The sequence below is a fragment of the Lynx rufus genome, unplaced genomic scaffold, assembly GCF_022079265.1.
Source record: "Lynx rufus isolate CCGP_SWC_20201006 ecotype Redwood Valley unplaced genomic scaffold, mLynRuf1.p SCAF_10, whole genome shotgun sequence".
Classification (NCBI taxonomy): Eukaryota; Metazoa; Chordata; class Mammalia; order Carnivora; family Felidae; genus Lynx; species Lynx rufus.
In genome coordinates this window covers 42,242,366-42,268,645 of record NW_025814824.1, presented here as the reverse complement: position 1 = coordinate 42,268,645, position 26,280 = coordinate 42,242,366, and the positions used below count along the sequence as shown (strand labels likewise).

General features: G+C 34.3%; 1 protein-coding gene across 1 annotated transcript in view; it reads right to left on the bottom strand.

Moving 5' to 3' along the window:
* The window catches only part of CNTLN (centlein), a 317,305-nt gene that overhangs the window by 160,590 nt on the left and 130,435 nt on the right, over positions 1-26,280 (bottom strand). Inside the window, exon 8 of the mRNA XM_047064802.1 lies at positions 15,488-15,682. Coding sequence (XP_046920758.1) covers positions 15,488-15,682 — 195 coding nt within the window. The remainder of the gene's footprint in view (positions 1-15,487; positions 15,683-26,280) is intronic.

Here is a 26,280-nt window from a genome sequence, read left to right as displayed (position 1 = left end):
AAATTATTTTGAGGCTGTAACAGTAAGCCTCCCAAAGAAAGTACAAAACTGATCATCTTCCATGTTAAAAATGAGGAGGAAAAAAGTATAACTGAAACAGTAATAAAGGAAAAATCATAAAAAGCTAATTAATCATTAATGCTAACATACATCCCAACTACAGTATGACAAGGCTTAACAACATTCTGAGCCTAAGTTAAGGTAGTACAATCCAATCTCCTCTCTACCAACTGAGAAATTAAAATACTTTAGCTGATGACATTTAGCCACTATCAATACTAGCCCCTCTGACTGGCAAGAAAACAAAGCTAACTAATACTGACATCTTTTTCTCCTTTGCTGCAATGGTAAATTCTACCAAGTCAATTCAGCACTGCTAAAAAGACAACAGAAACTTTTAGTCCATGTGTAAGTATTCCACATCACAATTAGATAATCCCTTGTGAAAGCTGATTCCCTAATGCTCCTATCTCCTACTTACTGTAATTGTTGTCAAAGAATACTTGATCATTGTGAGATAGCCTAAATTGGTTTGGAGTAGGATATACATTTTGTCATGTGTTCATTCAATAAGCATTGTTGAAATTTAAATACTAATCACTTAGGGGAGTGGGAGAAACAGGCTTCCAGTTTTGGAATGAATATGTCATGGGAATAAAAGACACATCACAGGGAATATAGTCAATGATAATTTAACAGCATTGTCTGGTGAGATATGGTAGCTACACTTGTGGTGAGCATAGCATAACATATAGAGATGTTGTATCACTATGTTGTACACCTGTACCACATGTAACACTGTGTCTCAACTATATTTGAATTAAAAGAAAACACAAAACGTTGTAGCCTAGGGTAGTTGGTTGTACATGCCTAAAACGTTACCAAAAATAAATAAGTAACCTACTAAGTAAATAAACATATCTAATAGGCTCCTGTCTATCACCAGGCCACACAGGCCATTAGTCATGAGAATGATGGTACACTTATTAACTGCAAGCCTCAAAGGACAAGGACTTGTACAACTTTGTAACCATTGCGTCCAATATGGTAGAGTCTAAAATAAACATTTGAAAGGTGGGGAAAAAAAGACACATTCTTATGTTAAATTATTAGGGAGTCAAAAATGTTTTTTTAAACATTTAATCCTATTATAATGAAATGGTAATTGAACAAGCAGTTTACAAATTTACATATTGTATGTTTCCAACTATATAAAATATGTATTCTCCATTTTCTTTGCATACCTTTACACACACACAGAGCCACATGTAGGGTGCAAAAGTGAAAGCATACTTAGGACCTAATAGCAGGCCTCCCTTCTTAGGGCTTCTGCCACCTTCTGGACTGAAGTAGAGGCTAAGCACTGGGGCTAAGGTCTAGTTTTCCTTACATCTCCTTGTATCCTCAGTATACAACCTGCCACCACTACCTGTCTTGAATTCACTGGAACTAATCTCATTTTGCCTTTTATGATGATTTATCATCATAAAAGCCCTAACTCTTGTATCAGTTCTTATGGAATTATCATACTTTCATGCTAGAGAAACCCAAAAAAATGAACCAGTAAAAAGCTTGCAGATTTAAAGTAAAACTAACCTGTAAGTTTTGAATAAACCTATTATATAGCCGGAGTTTATTGCCATGCCTCTCTTCTCTACCTTACCTTTTATAAACAGACATGGTTTGAACTTCTCATTCTCTCCTCCATATCCACTTAAACTCTTTCATATTTCCCATTATGTTGTGTTTTGGTACTACATTCTGAGGTTTATAGGTCAATTTTCTAATTCTCTCTTTAGCTCAATAACTCATTGCACAAGGCTAGTCTTATTAGCAAAACAAGATAAAGACAATACAAAAATTATATAACAGACCAATTACCCTCATAAATAAAGATTTAAAAAACAAATAAAGTATCAGTAAAATGAATGAATTAGCTTATGAAAGGTTGGGAATGGCTCAGATATCAAAAAATAAAACATTTGATAAAATTTACCACCATTTATATATGATATTAATCAGGCTCCTTAAACTGATTAAAAGTATCTATAAGAAATTTATGGCTAACTTTCTTATCCAAGATGAAATATTACCTTTAAAATTGAAAAACAAGACAAGTACACCCACTCTTACTGCTTCTATTGAACTTTTGTATGGTAAAATGTAAAAACATTGGTATAACACATTAGGATTTTTTTTAACTTTTAAATTAATTAACGCTGATTGTTTACCAGGCAATATATATTTTATTAATTAAATCAATAAAACTAATCTCACTGAATAAATATGTCACTACAACAAATGATTTCTGTGCCTGAGTTAACTACAGAAATACTACATATATAGTAAAACTTTGGATTGTGAGTAACTTGTTCTGTGAGTAACACATTAGGATTTTTAAGGGGAAAAAAAGTGTCATAATTTACAGACTATCCACATAGAAAACCCAGAGGGATCTATAAGACATATTAGAATTAATAAGAAATTAACAGGGTGACTGGATATAAGATAAACATTCTAAAATCAACTGCATTGCTATTCAGAAGAAACAGAAAATCTAACAAAAAGACAAGTAGCTAAACAGCAACAAAAATGTAAGCCATTCAGAATCTAATAAGAGACAGTAGATATTACATATCTAATAAAGAGATATAAGACCACTATGGATAATATTATAAAACTTTGTTTAAACAAAAAAGAAGTCCTAAACTGAAGTAGACATAGCATATTTACAGATAAAAAAGATTTAAAATGCTAAAGATGTCAATTCTTCCCAAATTAATTCCCATAACATTTTTCAGGGAACTTGATAGCTGGTTACAACATTATACTGAAGAGTAAAGGATCAAGAATATCCAAAGCACCGTTGAAGAAGAATAAATTGAAGAGATCTATCGTATCAGATATCAATATTCATGATAAAGCTATAATAACACAGTGTTGTTATTTCAGAGATTACAAACAATTACCCAATGCAAATGAATACAGAGTATAAAACAGACCCACTTAAATACAGACCCACTTATACATGAAATAAAAAATGTCAAAGGAAGCAATGCAGATCATTGACAAAAGGGCTGATTATTAACACAATAAAAAGTGCTGAAACAGACAGATTCTTAGATTTTCAAAAACCAAATTGAATAATCTTTTACACAATAAACAAAAATCAATTCCACATAAAGGCTTATATGTAGAAGTCAAAACTATAACACTTTAGACAAAAATATCTTTTGAGGTCAAGATAAGGTGGGATTTCTTAAACAAGACACAATAAACATAAAGTCTAAGAGAAAATGATGAGGTATTCAACTATATTAAAATTAATAACCATTTTTCAAAAGACACCATAGAACATGTAAAAAGACAAGCCGCAAGAAGATATTTGCAACAATTAAAATTGAAAGCTGAGACTACTGTCTGATCTCTAAACTCATTTCCTCTCTTTGGAAATGGACACATATTTATTTCCCAATATTTGGGGGCTCATATTTCCCAATATTCTTTGCAATTCTTTGCCAAACAATGCTGGCAGAAGTAATATGTGCCACTTTGAAGCCTCATTCATAAAAACTTCCTACATATGTTTCTCTAGGCCCCTTTCCCCTTCTTTTTTGCTGGAGTAGACATGATTACAGCACGACTTTAGTAGTCAAACTGAAAGCTAACGGAGCCCAAAGATGTAAGGAGCCTAGATCTCTAAATCACTGTTTAGAAGTTGAAAATCCAAGTAATACTCATATGGGAGAGCTATGTAAAGAAGAAATAAATTATTTTAAGCCACAGAGATCTGGAGTTTATGTAATACAGAACCTTACATTATGGTCAATAATATAATAACTAACAAAAGATTAGCATCTAAAATAAAGAACCTCAACAAAAAGACAAGCATTCTAATGGAAACATGAGTAAAAGATACAAACAGGTATATCATGTAACATAAACGTGAAATGCTCAAGCTCATTAGAAATCAAAGAAATACAAACTGAAACCAGAATGAGATACTATTTTATCCCTTTTTTTAAAAAAATTTTTTTTTTAATGTTTATTTATTTTTGAGACAGAGAGAGACAGAGCATGAACGGGGGGAGGCTCAGAGAGAGAGGGAGATACAGAATCCGAAGCAGGCTCCAGGCTCTGAGCTGTCAGCACAGAGCCTGATGCGGGGCTCGAACTCACAGACCATGAGATCATGACCTGAGCCGAAGCCGGACACTTAACCGACTGAGCCACCCAGGCGCCCCTATTTTATCCCTTTTAAGAATGCAACTAAGAAGCCTATAATTTAGACAGCCACTATGGCAAGCAATTTGGCATTTTCTTGTAAGCCTGATCATTTGCATATCCATGACAGGCTATTTCACCCTTAGAAATATATCCTAGAGAAAGTCTTGCACATGTGGGTAAGGACGCATGTACTACAAAGTTCATAGCAGCAGTGTGTAAAAATTCCTATAGCTAAAAAAAATGTTCACTGACAAAAAGAGTGGATAAGCAAATTGTAGTTCATCTATACAATAGACTGTTCAGAGAAAGGGGAAAAAGGTATAGCTACACTCAGCCGTGAGTTATCTTACAAAAATAAAGTTAAAAAAAAAAACCAGTTTCAGAGCATAGTAGACAAAGAGGAAGATATTTTTAAGGTTTAAGTAAAAAATACCAAATGATAAATTATTTAAGAAAACAGTTTTAATAGGTAGGTCTTAAAAAAATTTTAAATTAATATCCAAGAGAGTGATTACTGTTAGGAAAATAAGTAAAACGGGATCAAAGAGGAGCACGTCAAGAGTACTGGTTGGGTACATAGACATTACATTTATCTTTCTGTGGATTTCAAAGATTTAGTAATAAAATTTTTGAAAAGAAAGTGAGAACATAAAGGAAAACAACATACAGAAAAACAGTTCTCTGCCACTTAGGAAAGGAAGGAATAGACCATCAGTGAAAAACCTACAAAATAAAAATAAACAAGCATGTGGTTAAAATTCACAACTCCAATCTTGTGGTCTGCTGTTAGCCACTTGAAGTGAATCTCATTCACAGGTAAATGTAAGGCTGAGGTTTCTTTCTTGTCCTCTACTGCAAGATACTCCTCCAAGGCAAAAAAACAGAACTTCTGCATGAGAAAGATAAACAAGCACTCTGAAATAAGAATAGGCAGTCATTCAGAATTCAGCTAGTTAAGAGCAGGGTGCTAAGAAATCAAAGGTCACAGGTTTCAATCCCATATGAACCAATTAGCTTTGCCCTTTTCTGTGGCAAACCCTGTCAGTTAGCTTACCAATAATTCCGATTATAACTGAGATCAGGAAGAAGAGAAGAGAAGTCACCACCAATACAGGAAAACATTTCAAATTTACTAACATGACACAAGAAGTGCTTTTTCTATATATTAAGACAACTAATTAGTAACCTATTACTCTAAATGCCCACCATGTAATTTTCATAAAACTCTTGTGAGGTAGGTACTTTTATAATACCCATTTTACAAGTGATAAAACTGAGACTTAGAGAAATTAAGTAACCTGTCCAAGGTAACAAGGGATCCAGACTACAGAATTTATGTTGTAATCTATTACTCTAAATGTAACCCCCAAAAATCATGCACAAAAAGTCCCATCATAAGTATTTGAAAAATATAAATTAGGGATAGGAAAAACAGAAGAAAGAATACTCCTACCATTTTCCCTCAACTGTATAATCCAGTTGTCCACTCAGTCTCTTATTAATCAAAGACTGATGCCTGGACAAACTGTCACAGCACCATTTATCTGGGAACTTGACTCTCAGGCCCCAGTCTAGACCTGTTGCATCAGAATCTATTTTAACAACCCCCTCCACCAGGTGACTTGGATGCATATTTAAATCTGAGAAGCACTTACCTAGACTATTCTCAGGGCCTATGCCAATTCATTTCCACCAAGGTAAAACTCCTAAAGAATTTTCAAACTGACATACAGTATACTTTCTCTGTGAAAGCTTTGACAACTCTCTTCCTCTCCATATACACGTTCCTTGTAAAGCTTCTTTCCACAAAGTTTGCTCATGCTTCCATTATAGCACATTTTATAATAATTACTTTCTTGTCTGCATAGCTATCTATAAGATTCATAAAAGCAGACTATCTTATTCCTCTTTGTATTCTTTCACATTAAATCTCATACCTAGAATACAGCAGAATTTTAATAAGCACTGACTATGTAACTGAATAATGCATGAATGAATAAATAACAAATGGATGGACGGAAGAATGGATAAATGAAAAGATGAGTCTAGGTGGACTAAATCCTCAAGAAGAGTTACAGTAATGACATGATAAAGAATATGTTACTAAGTTGTAGCAAAATCCCAAGTCACCCATTTCTCTCCATTCCTATTACTATTTCCCTGAGTCAGGGCTTCCACTTCTCTTTGTATAACTTCAGTGTCTTCCTTCCTGCTAGGAGAAATGCTAGAATAATATTTCTTGCCTCAGAATATGGCAAACCTGTTTGCCCAGTTAGTTAGCCCTGGGAATCCTGGATTCATTTTTAATTCCTCCCTTCTTCCCATACTTCACATCTAAGGCACCTTCAGATCTTGTGGGCTCTACCTTTGAATATTTCCAAAATCAAACTATGTCTCACAACTTAATCTAAGTACCCACTGAGTTTCATCTTTACCCTCACAGCAGTCTCTTAAATTTGTCCCCCAGTTCTCATCCTTGTTTCCCTGCAGTGTCTTTTCTGTATTGCAGCCAGGGTGATCCTTTGAAAACTGTGTTAGATCTTATCATTCTTCTGATTGAAACACTCCAATAGGTTCCATGCTGCATTTCTATTTGAAACACACCAATGAATTTCCATCTCACTTAGGGTAAGACCTACCTCCTTATGGTGGCCTAACAAGGCCCTAGGAGACCTGAGCCCACATCTACGTTTCTGAGGTCACCCCTTACTTTTCTCCCCTCTGCTCTCTCAGATCTACCCATACTGGAGGAGTGTTAATACAGAAGGCAAAAGATCCTTGACAGAAACACAGAACTGCAGAAAAGAAGGAAGACCACTCAGATGAATAAAAATTCTATATGAATACTAATTTTTTAGTGATAATAATGATAATGTCTTACAGGGTAATATATATATATATATATATATATATATATATATATATATAGGATCAAAATATAAGACAAAGAAGACAAAAAAAGGTGAAGAGATAAAGGAGAATGTATTAAGTTCCTTGCATTGCATTAAAGTGATTAAGTAGGTGTAAGTTACACTCTACAAAGTCAAAAGACTGGGGAGTTCACTTACAATAATGGCTGAGTTGATCCTCTCAGATTAAGCCTTCTACATAGAACTGTTTAAACACTGAGCAAAATATAAAAATAACCATCTGAAGATAATAGAGAATAATCAACAGAGAAGAATCTGGACAAGAATTGATCCTTGGAAAATAGAACACCATTGAGTGATCTTCCCATTTTTATGAATTTTCACCTGAGGGTGGCCCACAAGAGATACTGGGTCGGAAGGCTAAAATTCCAATAGAAACTTACAGGAACAAAGTTTAGGCCTGCCACTGCCTCCAGAAAGGGGAAATTTTAGAAAAGAGAAAAAAGTATGACTAATACCTCAAATATTCATGCAACTAGGCAGACCTCTAAACAATCTGGATAGGTGAAAAGAACATAAAAGCAATTTAACTGCACCAACCTGAAGGGAACTAGGGCTTAGAGTTTAAGTCGAACCTAGTTAAATTCTGATTAAAAACAAAACAAAAAAACTTCAGTACTTACGTCAGTAGTACAACAGAAACCAGAGTATCTATAACATATCTGTTACAATATACACTACACAATCCCTAATTATTAGACACAGAGAAAACATTAATGTGACCCACATTCAAAAGCAAAAGAAAACCACTCATCAACAAACCCAAGGAGACCCAAAAGTTGGAATTAAAATTTAACAATTTTAAAAGACCTATTTTAACTATTACAATAAGGACCTAAGGAAAAATATGTTTGCAAGATATAAACAAACAAGAAAACTCCTATAAATAATAGGAAAACACTATACTAATGAATCAAATGAAAATTCCAGCACTGAAACATACAATATTTAAAGAATATTTCACAGAAAGACGTAAAAGCAAATTAGGGATAACAGAAATGTCAGTTACTTTAAGGTCAATTACATTAACAGAAATTAGCTAATTTGAAGATACATAGATATTAAGATTGAAAAAATGAAGAGAGACTCACTGATCTCACTGACAACACTAAAAAGTCTAATACAAGTGAAATGGGAATCTCAAATGGAGAGGAGAAAGGAGTCAGAAAAATAATTGAGGAAACAATGTCAACACTTCTCCCCAACTTACTGAAATAAATAAAAACAAACAAATTTTATTTTTATTAATTAATTAATTAATTTATTTATTTATTTTACAAAAATCATGAAACCCAGCAACTGGAAGAAGGCTGGCTGACTACAATGAAAACCATACTTGGAAACAAGTAGTTAAAATGCTTACAACTAAATTATTTTTTTAAAAGAAGCTAGACAAAGCTGGAACATCACATTTAAGTAAACAATGAAACAAAGTCCCTCTGACTTATTATCAGAAACAGCAGGGTCCAGAAGACAGGAAACAGAAATTTTTAAATTGCTCTTAAAAATATATAGAGTTTGGGCACCTTGATGGCTCAGTTGGTTGAGTGTCCACCTCTTGATTTCAGCTCAGGTCATGATCCCAGAGTCCTGGGATCAAGCCCTGCATCGGGCTCTGTGCTGAGCATGAGCATGGAGACTGCTTAAGATTTTCTTTCTCTCTCTCTCTCTCTCTCTCTCTCTCTCTCTCTCTCTCTTTCTGCCCCTCTCCCACTGTCTCTCTCTCTCTCTCAAAAAAAAAAATGTATACATATATATATGTATGTGGGGCTCGAACTCACAGACTGTGAGATCATGACCTGAGCTGAAGTCAGACACATAACCGACTGAGCCACCCAGGCGCCCCTTAACTTTATTTTTTTAAATCATTTAAGTATATGTTTGTTTTTTAAATTTTTTTAATGTTTATTTATTTTTGAGACAGAGACAGAGTGTTAGCTGGGGAGAAGCAGAGAGAGGGATCCAAAGCAGGCTCCAGGCTCTGAGCTATCAGCACAGAGCTGGACACAAGGCTCAAACCCATGAACAGGGAGATCATGACCTGAGCTGAAGTTGATGCTTACTGACTGAGCCACCCAGGTGCCCCTGTAATTTTATTAACTTTAAGTGAATTAACACTGCAATGAAAAGGAAAAAAATTGCCATAATGAATAAAAAACACAGAACCCTACTATTTTAACATAAAGACACCTATAGGTGGAAATAGAAAGGATGGGAAAAGGTATACCATGTAAAATGTAACCATTAAAGAGTTGGATAGGATCAATTAACATAAAATTGGGTTTCAAGTCAACAGAATATTATTATAATTAAAAGAGTTCAAGTAATCAGGAAGACATGATAATCACGAATTGTATACAGCAAATAAAACACCTTTAAAGCATGTGAAGCAAAAATTAATAAAATTAAAGGGATAAATAGAAAGATCAATAATCATATTGGGAGATTCTAACACCTCTCTCTTAGCAACTGACAGAAAAACTGATAAAAAATTAAATACAAAAATCATTAAAGACAGAAGATCTGAACATTATCGACAACAATGACATAATTAAAATTGATATTTAAGGAACACTCCACCTAAAAGCTGCAGAATACAAATTATTTGCAACTATACATAAACCATATTCTGGTGATACAAGTCTCAATAAGTTTCAAATACAGTAACATTACACAGTTACTATTTCTGACCATAATATAGTAGAGTGAATAGAAATAACACATATAAATTGTCCCTGACTTAACAATGGTTCAGCCATATGATGTTTCAACTTTATGATAATGAGAAAGCAATGTGAACCCAATAGAAATTGTATTTTTGAATTTTGAATTGTGATCTCTTCCCAGGCCAGTGATATTGCAGTAGGATCCTCTTTCACGATGCTGGGCAACAACAGTGAGCCTCGGTTCACAGTCAGCCACATGATCGATCACAAGAACATTTACCACTATTCCATGCTCGTACAACCATTCTGTTTTCTACCTTCAGTACAGTATTCAATTCATTACCTGAGATACTCAATATTTTATTACAAAATAGGCTTTGTGCTAGATGATTTTGCCCAACTGTAGGCTAATGTAAGTATTCTGAGCACGTTTAACATAGGCTAGGCTAAGCTGTGGTGTTTGGTAGGTTAGATATATTAAGGATATTTTCTTTTTCATTAAAATTTTTTTTAATGTTTATTTTTGAGAGAGACAAAGTGTGAGTGGGGTAAGGGCAGAGAGAGAATGAGACACAGAAATTGAAGCAGGCTCCAGGCTCCGTGCCTTCAGCACAGAGCCTGACATGGGGCTCGAACTCATGAACCATGAGATCATCACCTGAGCCAAAGTTGGACATTTAACGGACTGAGCCACCCAGGTGCCCTAAGCACATTTTCAACATACATTATTTTCAAATTAGGTTATGGGGATGTAACTCCATTGTAACTTAAGGAAGATCTGTACAGGGAAAAGAAATTCCTAAATATTTCAAAAGGAGGCAATACACATCTAAGTTATCAAATGGGCAAGAAGAAAATCACAAGTTAAATTAGAAACAATTTCTAAACAAATGCTTATTTATGAAGTTGATGAGCTGATACTAAAATTTCCATAAGTAGCGCCTGGGTGGCTCAGTTGGTTAAGCATCCAACTTCAGCTCAGGTCATGATCTCACAGTCGTGGGTTTCAGTCCTGCAGCAGACTCTGTGTTGGGCTCTGTGCGGACAGCTCAGAGCCTGGAGCCTGCTTCGGATTCAGTGTCTCCCTCTCTCTCTGCCCATCTCCCACTGATGCTCTCTCAAAAACAAACATGAATTTTTTTTTTAAATTTCTATAAAAAAGCAACAAAGCAAGAATATACAGAACATTCTTAAAAAAGAATAAAGTGACTTACCCTATCCTCATTTCAAGAGTTACTATAAAGTGACATATATGAGTGGGTATTTCTCTGGACTCTATTCTGTTCTACTAATTATTTTGTCAATAATTATGCCAATACCACACTATCTTGATTTTCTTTTAGCCTGATAAATATGTATAAAAATCAGATAGTGTAATTCCTCTAATTTTTTTTCTTTATGAAACTTGATTTTGCTCTTTTAGGTCCCTGGCCTTGGCCATTCCCTGCAGATCTTAGAACTGGCTTATATTTCTCAAAAGAAAAAGAAAAGAAAGGGAAGGGAAGGGAAGGAAAAGAAAAAAGGAAAAGGAAAAGAAAAAAGGAAAAGGAAAAGGAAAAGGAAAGGAAAGGAAAGGAAAGGAAAGAAGAGAAAAAAGAAAAGAAAAGAAAAGAAAAAGAGAAAAGGAAAAGAGGAAAGGAAAGGAAAGGAAAAGAAAGCTTCTTGGAATTGTGATTGGAATAAAATGAATGATTAATTTGGGAAGAACTGAATCTTAACAATATTTTATCTTCTGATTCATGAATTTGGCATAGCTGTCCATTTATGTATATATGTATGTATGTCCATTGTACTTTCCAGTGTATAGATCAAGTGTGTATTTTGCTAAATTTATCCTTAATTATTACATAGGCTTTGATGTTACTATAAATGGTATTTAAAATTTTTCAATTTCTAATTATTTCTTTCTAATATTAAGAAATATAACTGTTATAAAGTGATGTTGTATTTTGCAATACTGCTAAATTTACTTACTATTTCTAAGCACTTTACCATAGATTCAGTAGAGTTCTATACAGATGTTCATGTTGTCTGTGAATAAAAAGAGTTTCACTTTCTTATTTGTAATTGGTGATTTTGTTTCTTGCCTTTTTTTGTACTAGTTAGAATCTCCAGTACAGTGCTGAAAAGAATGGACTTATTCCTTACCTTAGAAGGAAAGCATTCAGTGTTTATATTAAGCAAGAAACAGTATGTCTTACCCAAACTCTTCTAGTAAGAAGGAATATTTTGCAATTTCTATTAGGACACCAGCATCACTATGATACAAAAATCCTACAAGAAACATTCAAGAAAGGAAAACCATAGCCCAATATTCCTCATAAATATAGATGTAAAAATCCAAAGCAAAACATTAGCAAATCAAATTCAGCAATATACAAAAACAATAAAACATTACAACAAAGTTAGATTTATTTCAGGAATGCAAAATTAAATTAATAATTGAAATCAATCAATGTAATTCACCATGTTAACAGAATAAATGAGAAAAGCCTTACTATCATCTTAAAAGATGTGTTGTATACATTCAATACCTGTTCATGAAAAAGCTTTCATCAAACTATGAATAGTGGGAACTTCCTCAATGCGATAAAGGACAGTTACAAAAAAAAAAAGATACTGTAAGGTTTAAAAATAAGCAAAACTAAGGGTGCCTGGGTGGCTCAGTTGGTTAAGTGTCCAACTTTGGCTCAGGTTATGATCTCTCTGGTTCCTGAGTTTAAGCCCTGAGTTGGGCTCTATGCTGACAGCTCAGAGCCTGCAGCCTGCTTCAGATTCTGTTTCCCTCTCTCTCTGCCCCTCCCCTGCTCAGGCTCTGTCTCTGTCTCAAAAATAAACATAAATAACTTTCATGAATCAATAAGAATCCAGCAGAAAAATGGATAAAAGTCATAAATAGAAGTTTTGCAGAAGAGGGCATGCACTTGGCTAGTAATCATTCAGAGATGTTTTTTTTTTTATCACTGATATGCACATTAAGATCAAAATAAAAAATCATACTTGAATTAGTTGCCAACAAACTAAGAAGTGTGACAATACTAAGTGTTAAGGAGGATGGGAATCAACAGATCTCTTACATATTGTTGGTGGAGTAAAATTTATGAAAACCACTTTGAAAAATAAGTATTTTGTGAAAGTAGCATTTTTATACTCTAAACCCAGGATTTCCATTCCTGAATATACATTCCACCTAAATAACCCAAATACTTATCTAGAAATGAATGTATAAATACTTATGATATAATCACATAAAATGGAAAATTTTAAATCAGTAAAAATAAATAAACAGCTAAGCCAAACAACATAAGTGAATCTTAATAACATAATGATAAATCAAAACTGCCAAACCCCAGGCAACAACACATTATGGTATTTTTATAAATTATAAAACTAAACAACATATTACTTCCTCATAATTTTAAGGCGATAAAACCAAAATAATCAGAATGAGGAGTGCCTGGGTGGCTCACTTGGTTGAGCGTCAGACTCTTGATTTTGGCTCAGGTCATGATCTCATGGTTTGTGAGAGAGAGCCCCGCATCGGGCTTCGTGCTGTTAGTGCAGAGCCTGCTTGGGATTCTCTCTCCCTTTCTCTCTCTGCCCTTCCCTGCTCTCTCTCAAAATAAATAAATATTAACAGTTTAGTGGTTAACTTTGGTGAGAGAATCAGGGTACCAGATAGGGCAGGAGCATACAAGGAGATGTAAGTCATTAGTCATCTTCTATTCTTGGATTAGTTGATGGGACAAAGGCCATTTATTGTAATAAACAAACAAGTAAATTAAAATAACTAAAACAGGCCTAGGTGTGTAACATAATACTATGTCATGATACAAATTTTATGATTAATTCTGTGCACCTGTTATCCAAAAAATGTAATATAATACAATACAAATTTAAAAACTGCTGTCTTGGTGGTTGGGTTGCTCAGTCAGTTAAGTGTCTGGCTCTCTATTTCAGCTCAGGTCATGATCTCAGGTCATGATCGAGCCCCAAGTCGGGCTCCATGCTGACAGCATGGAGCCTGCTTGAGATTCTCTCTCCTTCTCCCTCTGCCCCTCTCCCCTGCTCATGCTCTTTCTCTCTCTCAAAATAAATAAACTTTAAAAAATTATATATTATATATTATATTATTATATTATATTATATTATATTATATTATATTATATTATATTAAAAACTGTTGCCTTAAGGTTGAATTGTTAGCAAGACAAAATAAGCTAGATTCAAAAATTACTGTTAAAGGATCATTAATAACCATTTAAGTACTCAATTATATGTTTGTGTTAATTCCATTTCTGAACTAAATTAATACATTATAAAATGTAAAGAAATGCCAAGTGCCTTAGCACTTAAACTTACAGGAATGAGATTATTTTCTTTCAATACATATATATATTTTGAATTTTTTTCTTTTAGTTAGAGAGAGAGAGCACATGAGCAGGGGAAAGGGGCAGAGGGAGAGAGAGAGAGAGAGAGAGAGACAGAGAGAGAGAGAGAGAGATTGAGAATATGAATCTTAAGCAGGCTCCATGCTCAGCCCAGAGCCTGCATGACACTTGATCCCAGGACCCTGGGGTCATGACCTGAGCCAAAATCAAGAGTCAGACACTCAATCAACTGAGCCTCCCAAGCACCCCCTTACACTATATATTTAAAGCTGAAAGTTACCTTTAAGATTATCTTAAAGAGATATCACTGAACATTTCTATGTGCCAAACTCTGCACTTGATATGCATTCTCTCGTTAATGCTTACAAAACTCTATGATATAGATAGCAATAACACTAACATTTTTGTTCATGAGGAAACTTTGGCTAAAGGGTTAGGAAGCTTGCTCAGGTTCACAAAGCTCACAGGCAGGGCTGTATTTGATCCCAGGTTTACCTGACTCCTGAACCTGCATATTTATCTTTACATTTGCACTACCTCAGAAGCTGGAATTGGACCAGGAAGTAGGTAGAAAGGTCCTGTCCAAAAACATACATCAAGATAGTGGCAAAATTGGGACTAAATGGTAGTAAGTATCATATACCAGGCATTATGCAACTACTTTATGAGACTTCCAATTTATACTCTTTCCATTCCATTTCCTCATTCAATTTAAAAGTCTCAAAATGGGCATGACCTATTAATTTGCTGTTCATTATTATATTTCAGTCAAGTGTTTCATCATCATAACTATGCCATTTATACCCTATATTTATTTTAATGTTTATTTATTTTTGAGAGAGAGAAAGAGAGAGACAGACAGAGCATAGGTGGGGCTGGGGGGTGCAGAGAGAGAGGGAGACACAGAATCCATGGCAGGCTGTAGGCTGTGAGCTGCCCGCACAGAGCCCGACATGGGGCTCGAACCCACAAACCATGAGATCATGACCTGAGCTGAAGTCAGATGCTTAACCAACTGAGTGACCCAGGCACCCCACCCTATATTTCTATATGAATTTCTATATGAATCCATATTGTACATAACATTGATGTCAACAAAGAGTACAAAAAATAGCACAATATAAAACCATCTTCCAACACTTACATTCTGATATATATAAATTTTTTTTTTTTTTTTTTTATGTATATATAAATTTATTTAAATGTGCTTTAGTCAATTGTAGGAGAAAATTTGATATTGTACTGGGTAACATTTTTAGAAAATGTCTCTCACCTGTTCTGAGTGCTCTGAATCACTTTCTTGAGGTAAAGGATAGGGTGTTCCTTGTGATTCCTGAAGCTTTTCTTTTAATTTAGCATTTTCTTGCTCTTTTTGAAATAGCTGATCTTGAAGACTAACAACACTTTGCCGGAGCATAGCTTCACTTGATTTTGTGGTTTCAAAGCAAATATGTAACTCATTGTAAAGCTGTTTCAAAAAATAGATCCAAATTTATTAACAATCAATAAAACAATCATGTCTGTGTAAATATACACACATGCATATACATATCTATAAAGACTACATATGATATAATACTTGCCCTCAAGTGATTTTAATATTCCAGAAACAAGATATAAACAAATGGAAAACTAAATAATATAATCAAATATCAATATAAAACTACAATTGATATTAAATAGGCAGTATGTATTATTGGCCAGTGTAATATAGGAAAAGCATGCTAAAATTCCTAAGGCGGGTGAAAACACTTTAAGCTTAGCTATATTAGAGGGCTTTACGAAAAAGAAAGGACCTGAACTGAGCCATAATACTGTTATAGGAATTGAATGGAAACAAAAAGTCATTCTGAAGGTGGCAGAAACGTGAAAACATTTTGTACTGTTATAAGAAGAGACGGGGAGCATAAGATATATCAACCCAACTGAACTCAATATATACATTTGAAAGAAAAAAAGGAAAAACCAAGAGTCTTTCACTGAGAGTTCATTAAGTTTGACTGATATAGTCCCACTTAGTATAAATTAGCATCTACTGCTGCCAACAGGGGAGGAGGAGGCAGAAGGAATAGCAAGAGACAGTCAAGCAGTAAGACAACAGACAGAATGTAAAGACTCCTGAACACCAGATTAAGGAAGGTGCGCTTGTTCCTGTAGGCAACTGGGGATAACTGAAGACCTTCGACAGAGTGTGATAAAATAGAAGACATGTTCTGAAGCCATGATAGATAACTTAAATTTTTTTTTTAACTCAAGGCAACATGAATTAAATAAATTTAAAACTAGAGTTTATTAAAAGTGAGACAGTATGTGGCATGTATATAAGTGGTTTCATACAGAGTCACATATGTTTCACAATGGTATTCCTCCAGTATTCATAAACTTACTTGGTGATGAAACTCCTAACTTAAAATTGTGACAAAAGGGGTAATTCAATTTGTGATAACTGATTTACATAAAAAAATCCATATGTATATTTGTTGATGACACTGGGAAAGTGACCTAAGAATCACAATATTTGGGTTTTTTAGTAGGGCTAGTACTGAGGTAGTAAGATCTTATAACAAAGCAAAAATCTCCAAGGTTTTTTGCTCAAATTTGGGAGTTTGCAAAATTCCCAAGCTCAAAATTATGTAGCTAATACACTAGGTCTTTAGGTTTGCTCACCCAACTTAAGATTGGGGGAACCTTCCATTAGCTGGCCTTGCCTCACGGAAAGAAATTTAACTACACAAAAGACACCAGAGTACTTTTCTGTATGTATGCTATACTTCAATTTTTTTTAAGTTTAAAATTTAATAAGGTTTGAAAAACTTCTCTAAATGCTTTTTCTCAGACACATACTTTGTCATAAAAACAAGATCCTCCAAACCACTCTGACATAATATACTCAATATACATTTTATGTCCTATCAGGGATTGTACCACTGTATTATTGTAGATACTTCAAATAACCCATTTTACTTTACAGCCAAAGTCTAAGCAATTGTTACAAAGGAAGGGTTGCCTTTATGATTTATAAAGAATTTCAGGAAATAAATCTGTACTTTCCCTCTCAATTACCTTTACACCAGGGAGTATGTCCAATGTCCTTTCCACAGTTGAGAGCATCAGTCTAGAAGGGAAGAGAGAGTAGGAACCTGACAGCCTTTAAGGAACAATGAAGGGATCAGAGTGGGCCTTATAGTGACCTACCTGTGCTGTGTTGCTGCTTTCATGATTGAGTTCAGGTAGAAAAGGAAAAAGCAAAATCTGGAGACAAGAGCTAAACTTTCTAGAGACATTTGAAGCTAGAATAAATGAAGGTCTGCCCAACAGCATAGTAGTTGGGCAGTAACAGAGTCAGTTAAAAGATTATTTAACTACTTTCTCTCTTATTTGTATGCTTTAATAATACTAATCAGCTTTTACCCAATCAATACAAATTAATCTTTTTGTAGGAAAATAATACTAACAAATTAAATATTAGTAAGATATTTAAAATGTTAAATAACTTACAAATATCAAATTATACCTCAATTTCAAAATATTAAAAAAAAGAATTTACAAATTTCAAATATTTGAGAATCTCATGAACATTGATCAAGTGTTGACAAAGCAAAACTTACAGTTCCCCTTACACTGCTCAAGGTAGAGGAAGAATGATAGTGTGTGGTTAGGACAGAGGATAAATTTCTGACCATTAGTGCCAAGGGTGTGGTATATTTTCTTTGAGTATCATGTCTTGGGATCTTCCTTCACAGATATAAGGCTCTGAGCCTATTCGTACATGAAAGAAGGCACTGTCTTAATCTCTCTTCTCTTGTCTCCTCTCACGTTTCCCCTCTTTTTTGCCTCTGTAAAAATAGACTAACTGCTCTCTTGTGTTCTCCACTTTGCTCTGCCATGCAGTTTACACAGGTACACTCCTATTCAGAAGTTGTTCTGGCTTGATCTGATGTAACTCTAGATACTGAGGCAAACTCTATCTTTCTCTGAAAATATCCATCCTTCCCAGCAGCAGGTGGAATAGAATCAAAAAGGCCCAGAACAAATCATCTAGACCAGCTCTGCTCCAGGAATTGGCACAGACTCTTTTATTCCTTGGTTCTTATTCCAAATACGCATCTCCTACTTGCCTATTTTCTTTGATGGCTGATGGGACTTCACTTATTCAACAGCAGTAAGCCCACTCAGTTGTGGAGGCAGAGTAAAGGACACAAAGACAGCCCTGCAGCCATTGTTAGTTCTAGGCCCCAGGCCATCAGTAAACTTGGCAAAATAATAATAATAATATTAATAACAGTAGAGTGAGTCAAAAAAGTCTCAATTGAGTAAATTAGGTAATATAACAAATTAATTCATCTGCTTTGGTTTAGCATCTGGAATTAGTAACTTTATTAGCAGTAACAATCGTTCAGAGTACTCTTCAGACAGGCCCTTTTCTTGACAATTTCTTTCCCCTTAGAGTCCAAAAAGCTGAAATGGATCAGAATTTTTTGCAAGATTCTGGCCTATAAAAACATTTAATCATACATTCCCTTATACACTTTACAAGTACATTATAATCCATAAATAATTTAATATGCTTACTATTCTTGATGCTGTTTATTGCTGAAGAAATTAAAGTTTAAAAGGTTAAGAGGATCTCTAGGGGATAGAAAGCAAGTTATCTCCAGAAACAGGACACCAAACTCCAAGTCCTTTAATTTTCAGGGACTTCTACTGAAGTACTCTCCTTCCCTCATTTTTATTAGTGTTAAGGAACAAGATACTTTATGAACCTTTACAATTTTGGAAGTGCATATGCTCTGTGACCCAATGACTAATTTGGCTAAAGAATAAAATTTTCCTTATTTAGTGATTAAGTATACTATTTGTTACTCTGACTGAGACAATAACTTCTACAATTGAAAATCACATCTGTTTGCAGCAGAAAAATGAGAAGAGAAACTCTGATTTAACATGCGGTTTAAACAGAAAGAATGCATCAGCTAACTCCTTATTTTCCCAGACTGATATTAGCTTGTGTCATATAATTATCATTAAATAGTACAAAAAGCGATAAAACACATATATAGTATCCCAAACATATTAGATGGTCTAGAAATTATAAATGTTATGCAATCTCTATCTATAGTTATATCACACACATGTATATAAATGATGTGCAAAGGTAGAAAAACAATTAAAACTTATAAATGGCTACAGGCTCAGCAGAAGAAAACACACTAGCTTACTTTTATTTATTTTGATGGGTCTGTCTCTTCCAGAGGAGCCCTCCACATTATTAGGTTTTGTGTATAAGACTAATGATTTGTTATGGGTACCTCTCCTCTTCCCTGGGCTCAAAGTTTTTTCCAGTTTTCTCTCTTCACCTTTGTCTCCCGTTCAGGTTCCCCTCAACTTACCGCTGAGGGCAACTAATTTTATCTTTCCTGATAATGGAATGAATATTATGGAATAAATCAACTTAATAAATGGGAGAAAGGAGGAGAAATGGAGGGAAAACAAAAATTAAAAAAAAAAAGAGTTAAGAGAAGAGAATTGAAAGAAAGAGCACAGAGGAAACAGAAACTCCATGAGAAATAGTAAATTAAGAAGACCTAACTCGTGGGTGCCTGGGTGGCTCAGTCAGCTAAGCATCTGACTTCAGCTCAGATCATGATCTCACAGTTCATGAGTTCAAGCCCTGTGTTGGGCTCTGTGCTGACAGCTCAGAGCCTGGAGCCTGCTTCAGATTCTGTGTCTCCCTCTCTCTCTGCCCCTCCCCCACTCGTACTCTGTCTCTCTGTCTCTCTCTCAAAAATGAATAAATATAAATTTTTTTTAATTTAAAAAAAATTTAAAATTGCCATGCCATAGCATAATAAAAGAAACTACATTTTTATAACCAGGACAAAGAGTGGCTGAAGAACAATGATGACAGCCCTTTGCACAGAGGATTGTAACATGCGAGGATCCCTCTTCACCAAAAAGGATGTAATGGAGTCAGCACTGCACCCAAAATCGGACTGGAATTCATGACCCTGAGAACCAGTCACATGCTCTTCTGACTGAGCCAGCCAGGCACCCAGCAATGAACTCTTTTGAGTAACGTTTAACTTAGGTATCAAGATAAATTTCCCAACATAAAGTTACTGAACATTAAAAGAATTTTGATGAGAATGAATAACGCAAGTTTACAGAATCTATTTACAGAACGTTTAAGACCACATTATTCTATGTATAACTGAATGATACAGTGGGCTTTGTAATAGAGTTTAAGATTGTGGGTTCTGGACCCAAGATCACCTAGATTTGAATTCTACCATTTTTAAACAATATTCTAAGCCTCAATACTTGATCTATAAAACAATAAGGAATAATAATAATATACCACATAGGGTTGGTGTGAGACTTAGTGACACAAAAGGCATTTTCCCAGTTGCTAATACACAATAAACTCAATAAATGTTCACCACTATTACTATATGGTTGCTGGATATGACTTGCATTGTGCCTCAGCCTATATCATGTGTTTCTAAAATAATGTGTGTAAATGGAAACACAGATTCTCCTTGGCTTATCATAAAATCTTATATTGTTTATTTATGATTGTGCTCCAACTAGATGGCCTTTCTACTTGTCTTCTTAGTTTCTCCATATTTTACCACTTTAGAACTATTTACTCACCCAAATAGTTAAAAATTAAGTGGACTAGAATATTTAAATTAAGACAGAAAAATATGCCTGCAAAGTTTGAAAATACTCTTACTTTCAAATAAGAATCTATGATTTTTAAACTGCATTATCCAAAGTGGTATATCATTGCACACAATTCCTTAAGGTTCAATAATTTAACATTTACTGATCATCTCTCATGTGGCCGGCAGGTCCCCTTCAAACTTCATGATGTCCTGTGCATTCTCAACATTTAATAACTTAAATGAGGCTTTTTTATGTATGAACTAAGAGTAAACTGTAAAGCATTAATATGATGTTACTAGCTTTTTCATAAAAGGAATGGTTTCCTAGGCCTGGGTGTGAGGTGTGTGTGTGTGTGTGTGTGTGTGTGTGTGTGTGTGTCTGCATATTCCATACTCTCTAATGAATACTAATGGTCTGAACTGACAACAAGGAAATGTTTATTGCACCTTTATTTATAATAGTAAAAAACTTAAACAACATACATGATCAACACTGGAAATATGGTTAAATATATTGCTATTCCCAAAATAGTTATATGTCATGATATTGTTTTAATATAATGTGAAATAAAAGATATTAGTGTATCCACAGATATGTTAAAATGCACTTTAAAAAACTGAAAAAATATTCAAAATGTTAAACAGCATTTGCCTCTGGGAGATGGAATTATAAAAGGTTTTTTCTGTGTTTTGATGGGTAATTATTTACACATAGACTACCAAAGAAAAATTAAATGTAGTATCTACTAACTTCAGGCAAAATTCACAAAATATAAATAAATAATCAAGGACTTCTGAATTGAGTGTAGGTGAGTATACTAATGAAAACTTTATGAATGAACAATTATAATTATCTAAAATTACTTTAAAATTAAAATACCACAAAGAGAATTAAAATTTCAGAATGAGTATCAAGTAAAAAATCAGTTAAGTTTCCTACACAGCACCTCTAAGAAGTAACTTTTGAGGAACAAGTTGGAAGAAACAGGAATTCAAAGTGGAGAAAAGAAAAAAAAAGTAGAGAAAAGAGAGTACAAGAAATAGACTAAATAGGGAAATTAAGCCAGATCTTTAGCATCAGATGTCAGTTTGCTCTTTTTTCCTGCCTCTATATTATTCATAAGCACAATATATTCCCATTAAACCTCTCATTATCTAGAATGATTCTTGGAGCATTGTCATAATCCTGGGGAAACATGCATAAGGTTTCAAAATTCTCCAAATTAGAGTTTGATAAGCTCTACTTCTCCCAATCTGGTAAAGACATTAACTAGGGAATTTATGACTTAAGGTAGATTTCATATAAGAAGAATTATAAGAAATTAAATTGCTTCACTGATGTCTTCTTATCTTCTCAGAATAAATATCACTTCATCAAAGGGAGTCTCTTATCCCTAAACATAGGAAAAGGTCCAAGCTATGTACTTCTGCTATTACAACATACATTACTTACATCATACATACATACAACATCATCTTACTCCTGCTACTCAACTATCAGTGATCAACTAGATTTTAAGCTGTAAGAGGTGAAGAATAAAGGTAGTAAAAAGGTTACCTATGCAGACATCAGGGGGAAGAGCTTTCAGGAAGAGGATGCAAATGCAAAGAACTTGAGGTTGAAGAATACTTGGATGCTCAAGGGAAAAAAACAGAAATTAAGTGTGGCTGCAGTGGAGAGATTAAGGAGAAGAGATTGCAAAAATGAGATCAGAGAGGTAATGAAGAGCCAGATCATGTACAGTCTCTCAGGTTATAGCAAGAACTTGGAGTTTTATTTTTCATGAGACAGGAAACCAATGGATGGAGGTAAAGGAAGGAAGGACTTACTAAGTTTTAGCAAGAACATCCTGACATCTGTGTTGATAATGGACTCAAAGGGGATAAGGTCAGGAGGAAAGAAATAAAGTGAGAAACTATTCCAAGAATTCATGTGAAACATGATAGTGGTTTGGACAGAATGGTGACAACAGGGGTAGTAGAAGCAGCAGAATTTCAGACATGTATTGAAGGCAAAGCAGACAATAGCTTAGTTTGAAGGTGTGAAATCTGAGATGCTTATTAGGCACACAAGTTAAAAAATGTTAAGTACACAATTAGATATACTCTTTCCTAGTGGCGCCTGGTGGCTCAGCTAGCTGGTTAAATGTCTGACTTGATTTTGCCTCGGGTCATGATCTCACAGTTGTGAGATCAAGCCCTGCATTGGGCTCCACACTGGGCTCCTCACTGGGCATGGAGCCTGCTTAAGATTCTCTCTTTGCCTCTCCCTCTGCCCCCTCCCTCGCTCATACTTGGGCACAGGAGCACTCATGCTTGCTCGCTCTCTCTCTCTCTCTCTCTCAAAAAAAAAAAATATATATGTGTGTGTATATATGTATATATGTGTGTATATGTATATATGTGTGTATATATGTATATATGTGTATATGTGTGTGTGTGTGTATATATATAGATAGATAGATATACATATATAGATATATATGTATGTATATCTTTCCTAAAGTTCACACAAGACATCCAGAGTAGATAATCAAATGTGGGAGTCATCATATGGACAATTATGATTTTGAAAGCCTAGGTGACTGGATAAAATCACCTAGGGTGTGAATTTAAACACAGGAAAAAAAAACATCCTATAATTAGGGCCTGGGACATTTTAACATTTAGACAACATGGAGACTAGGAAAAGATGTGAAAGAAACAGAAAAGGAACAGCTAGAATTGAAGGAAGAAAACTATACAACCGTAGTGCACTGCAAGTCAGGAGAGGGGGTGGGGGAAAGAAGGTATTTCAAGGAACAGCGAGTCATCAACTAAGACATACGTAGCTGATACATTAAATGAGGATTGATATATGATCACTGAATTGAGCAATGTGGTGGTCACAAGTAATTCTGAGAGGAGAAATTTTAGAAGAGTGAATGAAAGGGGTAAAAACTTGACTGGAGTTGGTTCAAGAGAGAACAAGAGAGGTGAACTTCAAGAAAACAAGTTTTCCAAGGAATACTGCTGGAAAAGGAAAAGGAAGAGAAGGAAGGAATATATATATACTGGGGGTCAATACATGTTTTTTTATTGTTTGTTTTGTTCTTTTCCCCAGATCAGAGACATAATGGCCTGTTTATATGTGGTTAGGAATGGTCCAGTAAGGAAATGATGCTATAGAAGAGATGGGGAACATCTCCTTCTATGAGAAAGTTGGTAACAACAAAAAGTTGGAGAGGAAGACCGTAATAATCATCAAATTATAAATCCACACTATATATGTTCATGCTGGAGGACAAAGAGGAGCAGGAGGAGAGCCAGAACTCTATGTATTGTCGTGGAAATACATCCAATGCACATTTTTGAAAATGTTAAAGAACAAGTTAAAGAACAGTTAAAGACAAGTTAAAGAACAAGTTAAAGACAAGTTAAAGAACAGTCAGTGTAAGTTAATAAATATTAAAATTATAACATGCCTCGATTTGTGATTATGTGTGTATGTACACACACATCTAATATCTAATGCATGAAAAGGGTCTGGAATGACTACTCAGATGATTATCCCTGGGGACAGATGAAATGAATTGGGGTGAGTGGAAGGGTATTCGAGTCTGTTAGACTAGCAGTATCAGGACTTCTATACTATTATTTCTGTTTCTTATAATAATGTATTCTTGTAATGTTTGTATAATTAACAAAGAAAATAATTTTAAAATATTCTGTTCTCCTAGAGAAATTCTCAGGTACATTCAAATATTAAGAGTGGTTACTTCTGGGGCAAGGGCTTCAGGTAGGCAGGCAGAATACTTTATATTTTTATTTCATACACTTCTGTATTATTTAAGAATTTATTACAAGCATCTAATACTTTGGTAATAATTATTTTAATTTAAAATGCTTAAGTATTCAATTGTGTGAAATGATTCAGAATCTACAAAAGTTCTCAAGTAGGTTATAAAAGAGATGGTTGCTCTATGTAGGGATTGCTAAAGAAAATCAGCCAAAAAGTAGAATTAAGGCTGAACCATTTTGTCTTAAATTTTTAGTCAAGCAACTAAAAAAAATTCTTAGAACACAAGATTGAAAAATGAAATAGCCAAGGAAACACTGCTTTTTTTCCTCTTTACCAAGTTCTTTCTTGCTGAGAGTAGAAAGAGTAAAAGAATACTAGCATATAAGAGAAAAGGGTTATGAGGTTATTACCAAGCAACCTTAAAGATGTATTTGAATATAAATTGCCATGGGTGGGGGGCTTTTAAGCAAAAATTAAGAAAGAAAAAGAAATATTTGAGGTAAATATACAAGTGAAAAGGATGAAAAAATTAAAGTTACTAATAAGATCCAATTCTCCAAGTCATTTTAGCAATGGAGCCTGGTTTGGAGGCAAAAGCAAAATAGGCAATCCCACCATACAGAACAAAAAGAGGAAGCGGCTCTATTCTAAGTGGAGAGAACAGGCGCTACCCTTCCCTCGTTATCATCTGCGTCCTGAGGGAAACTCTAGAGGAACACAGAATACAGATTGAAAACCACTGTTCCAAAGCATTATTTAAAAATAAGTGCTTAACGTTTACTTAATAGTTATTTACTATTACTACTAACATAAAAATGTTAATTATAGGTATTGGATTTTCATGGTCCTTTTTTAGAAGAGGGAGTTAAATAGAAAACAACAACACAGATTGCACTATTTAACCACTCTAAGCCTTGGCTGCCTCAACTATTAAAAAGGAATAAAATCAATCTTATGAGATTGACCTATACAGAAACCAAATTATTTCTATAAATAACTTGGTACACTACACAAAACATAAAGAATTCAATAAAGGTGTTTTTTTTAATTACTAGCCATAATTATTGTTGCTGAGTCAGTCAGCATGCCTAAATAGCTGGGTAAGCCTTCTTAAGTGGTTCCTAAAACAACTGTAAAGTAAAATGACTACTTAAAAGAAGCAGACAAAAAAGAGAAACATCCTTGGAAAATACTGACCCTGAAGCCTTCCTCAGCATACCCATTTGTGTCTGTGCAGATTTGCCAATGAAACAATGCACAATTCTATAATGAAAGACTGCTTTAGGTCATAAACTATAATCATAACAGAGGAGTGATTTCTCATAATAGAAGGCTGAGAAATTCCATTCCCCAAATCCTTTCTGGTTTGGGGGCTACAGTCACAGTATGTTTCATAGTAGATATCGAAATTCCAATTTATAAAAACAATATCCTACAGAGTAAATTTGCATCTATATTTTAAATGTTTCAACTTTAACAGCCATATAGAAAAGTCACAAAATTTTAAATATTACCAAATTGAGCTGTATTTCATTTTTAATTTTGAAGAAACATATATAAAAGGAGTAGTAATAAAGAAATGTTGAAATCTGAAAAAAAATTGAATTCTATATATTT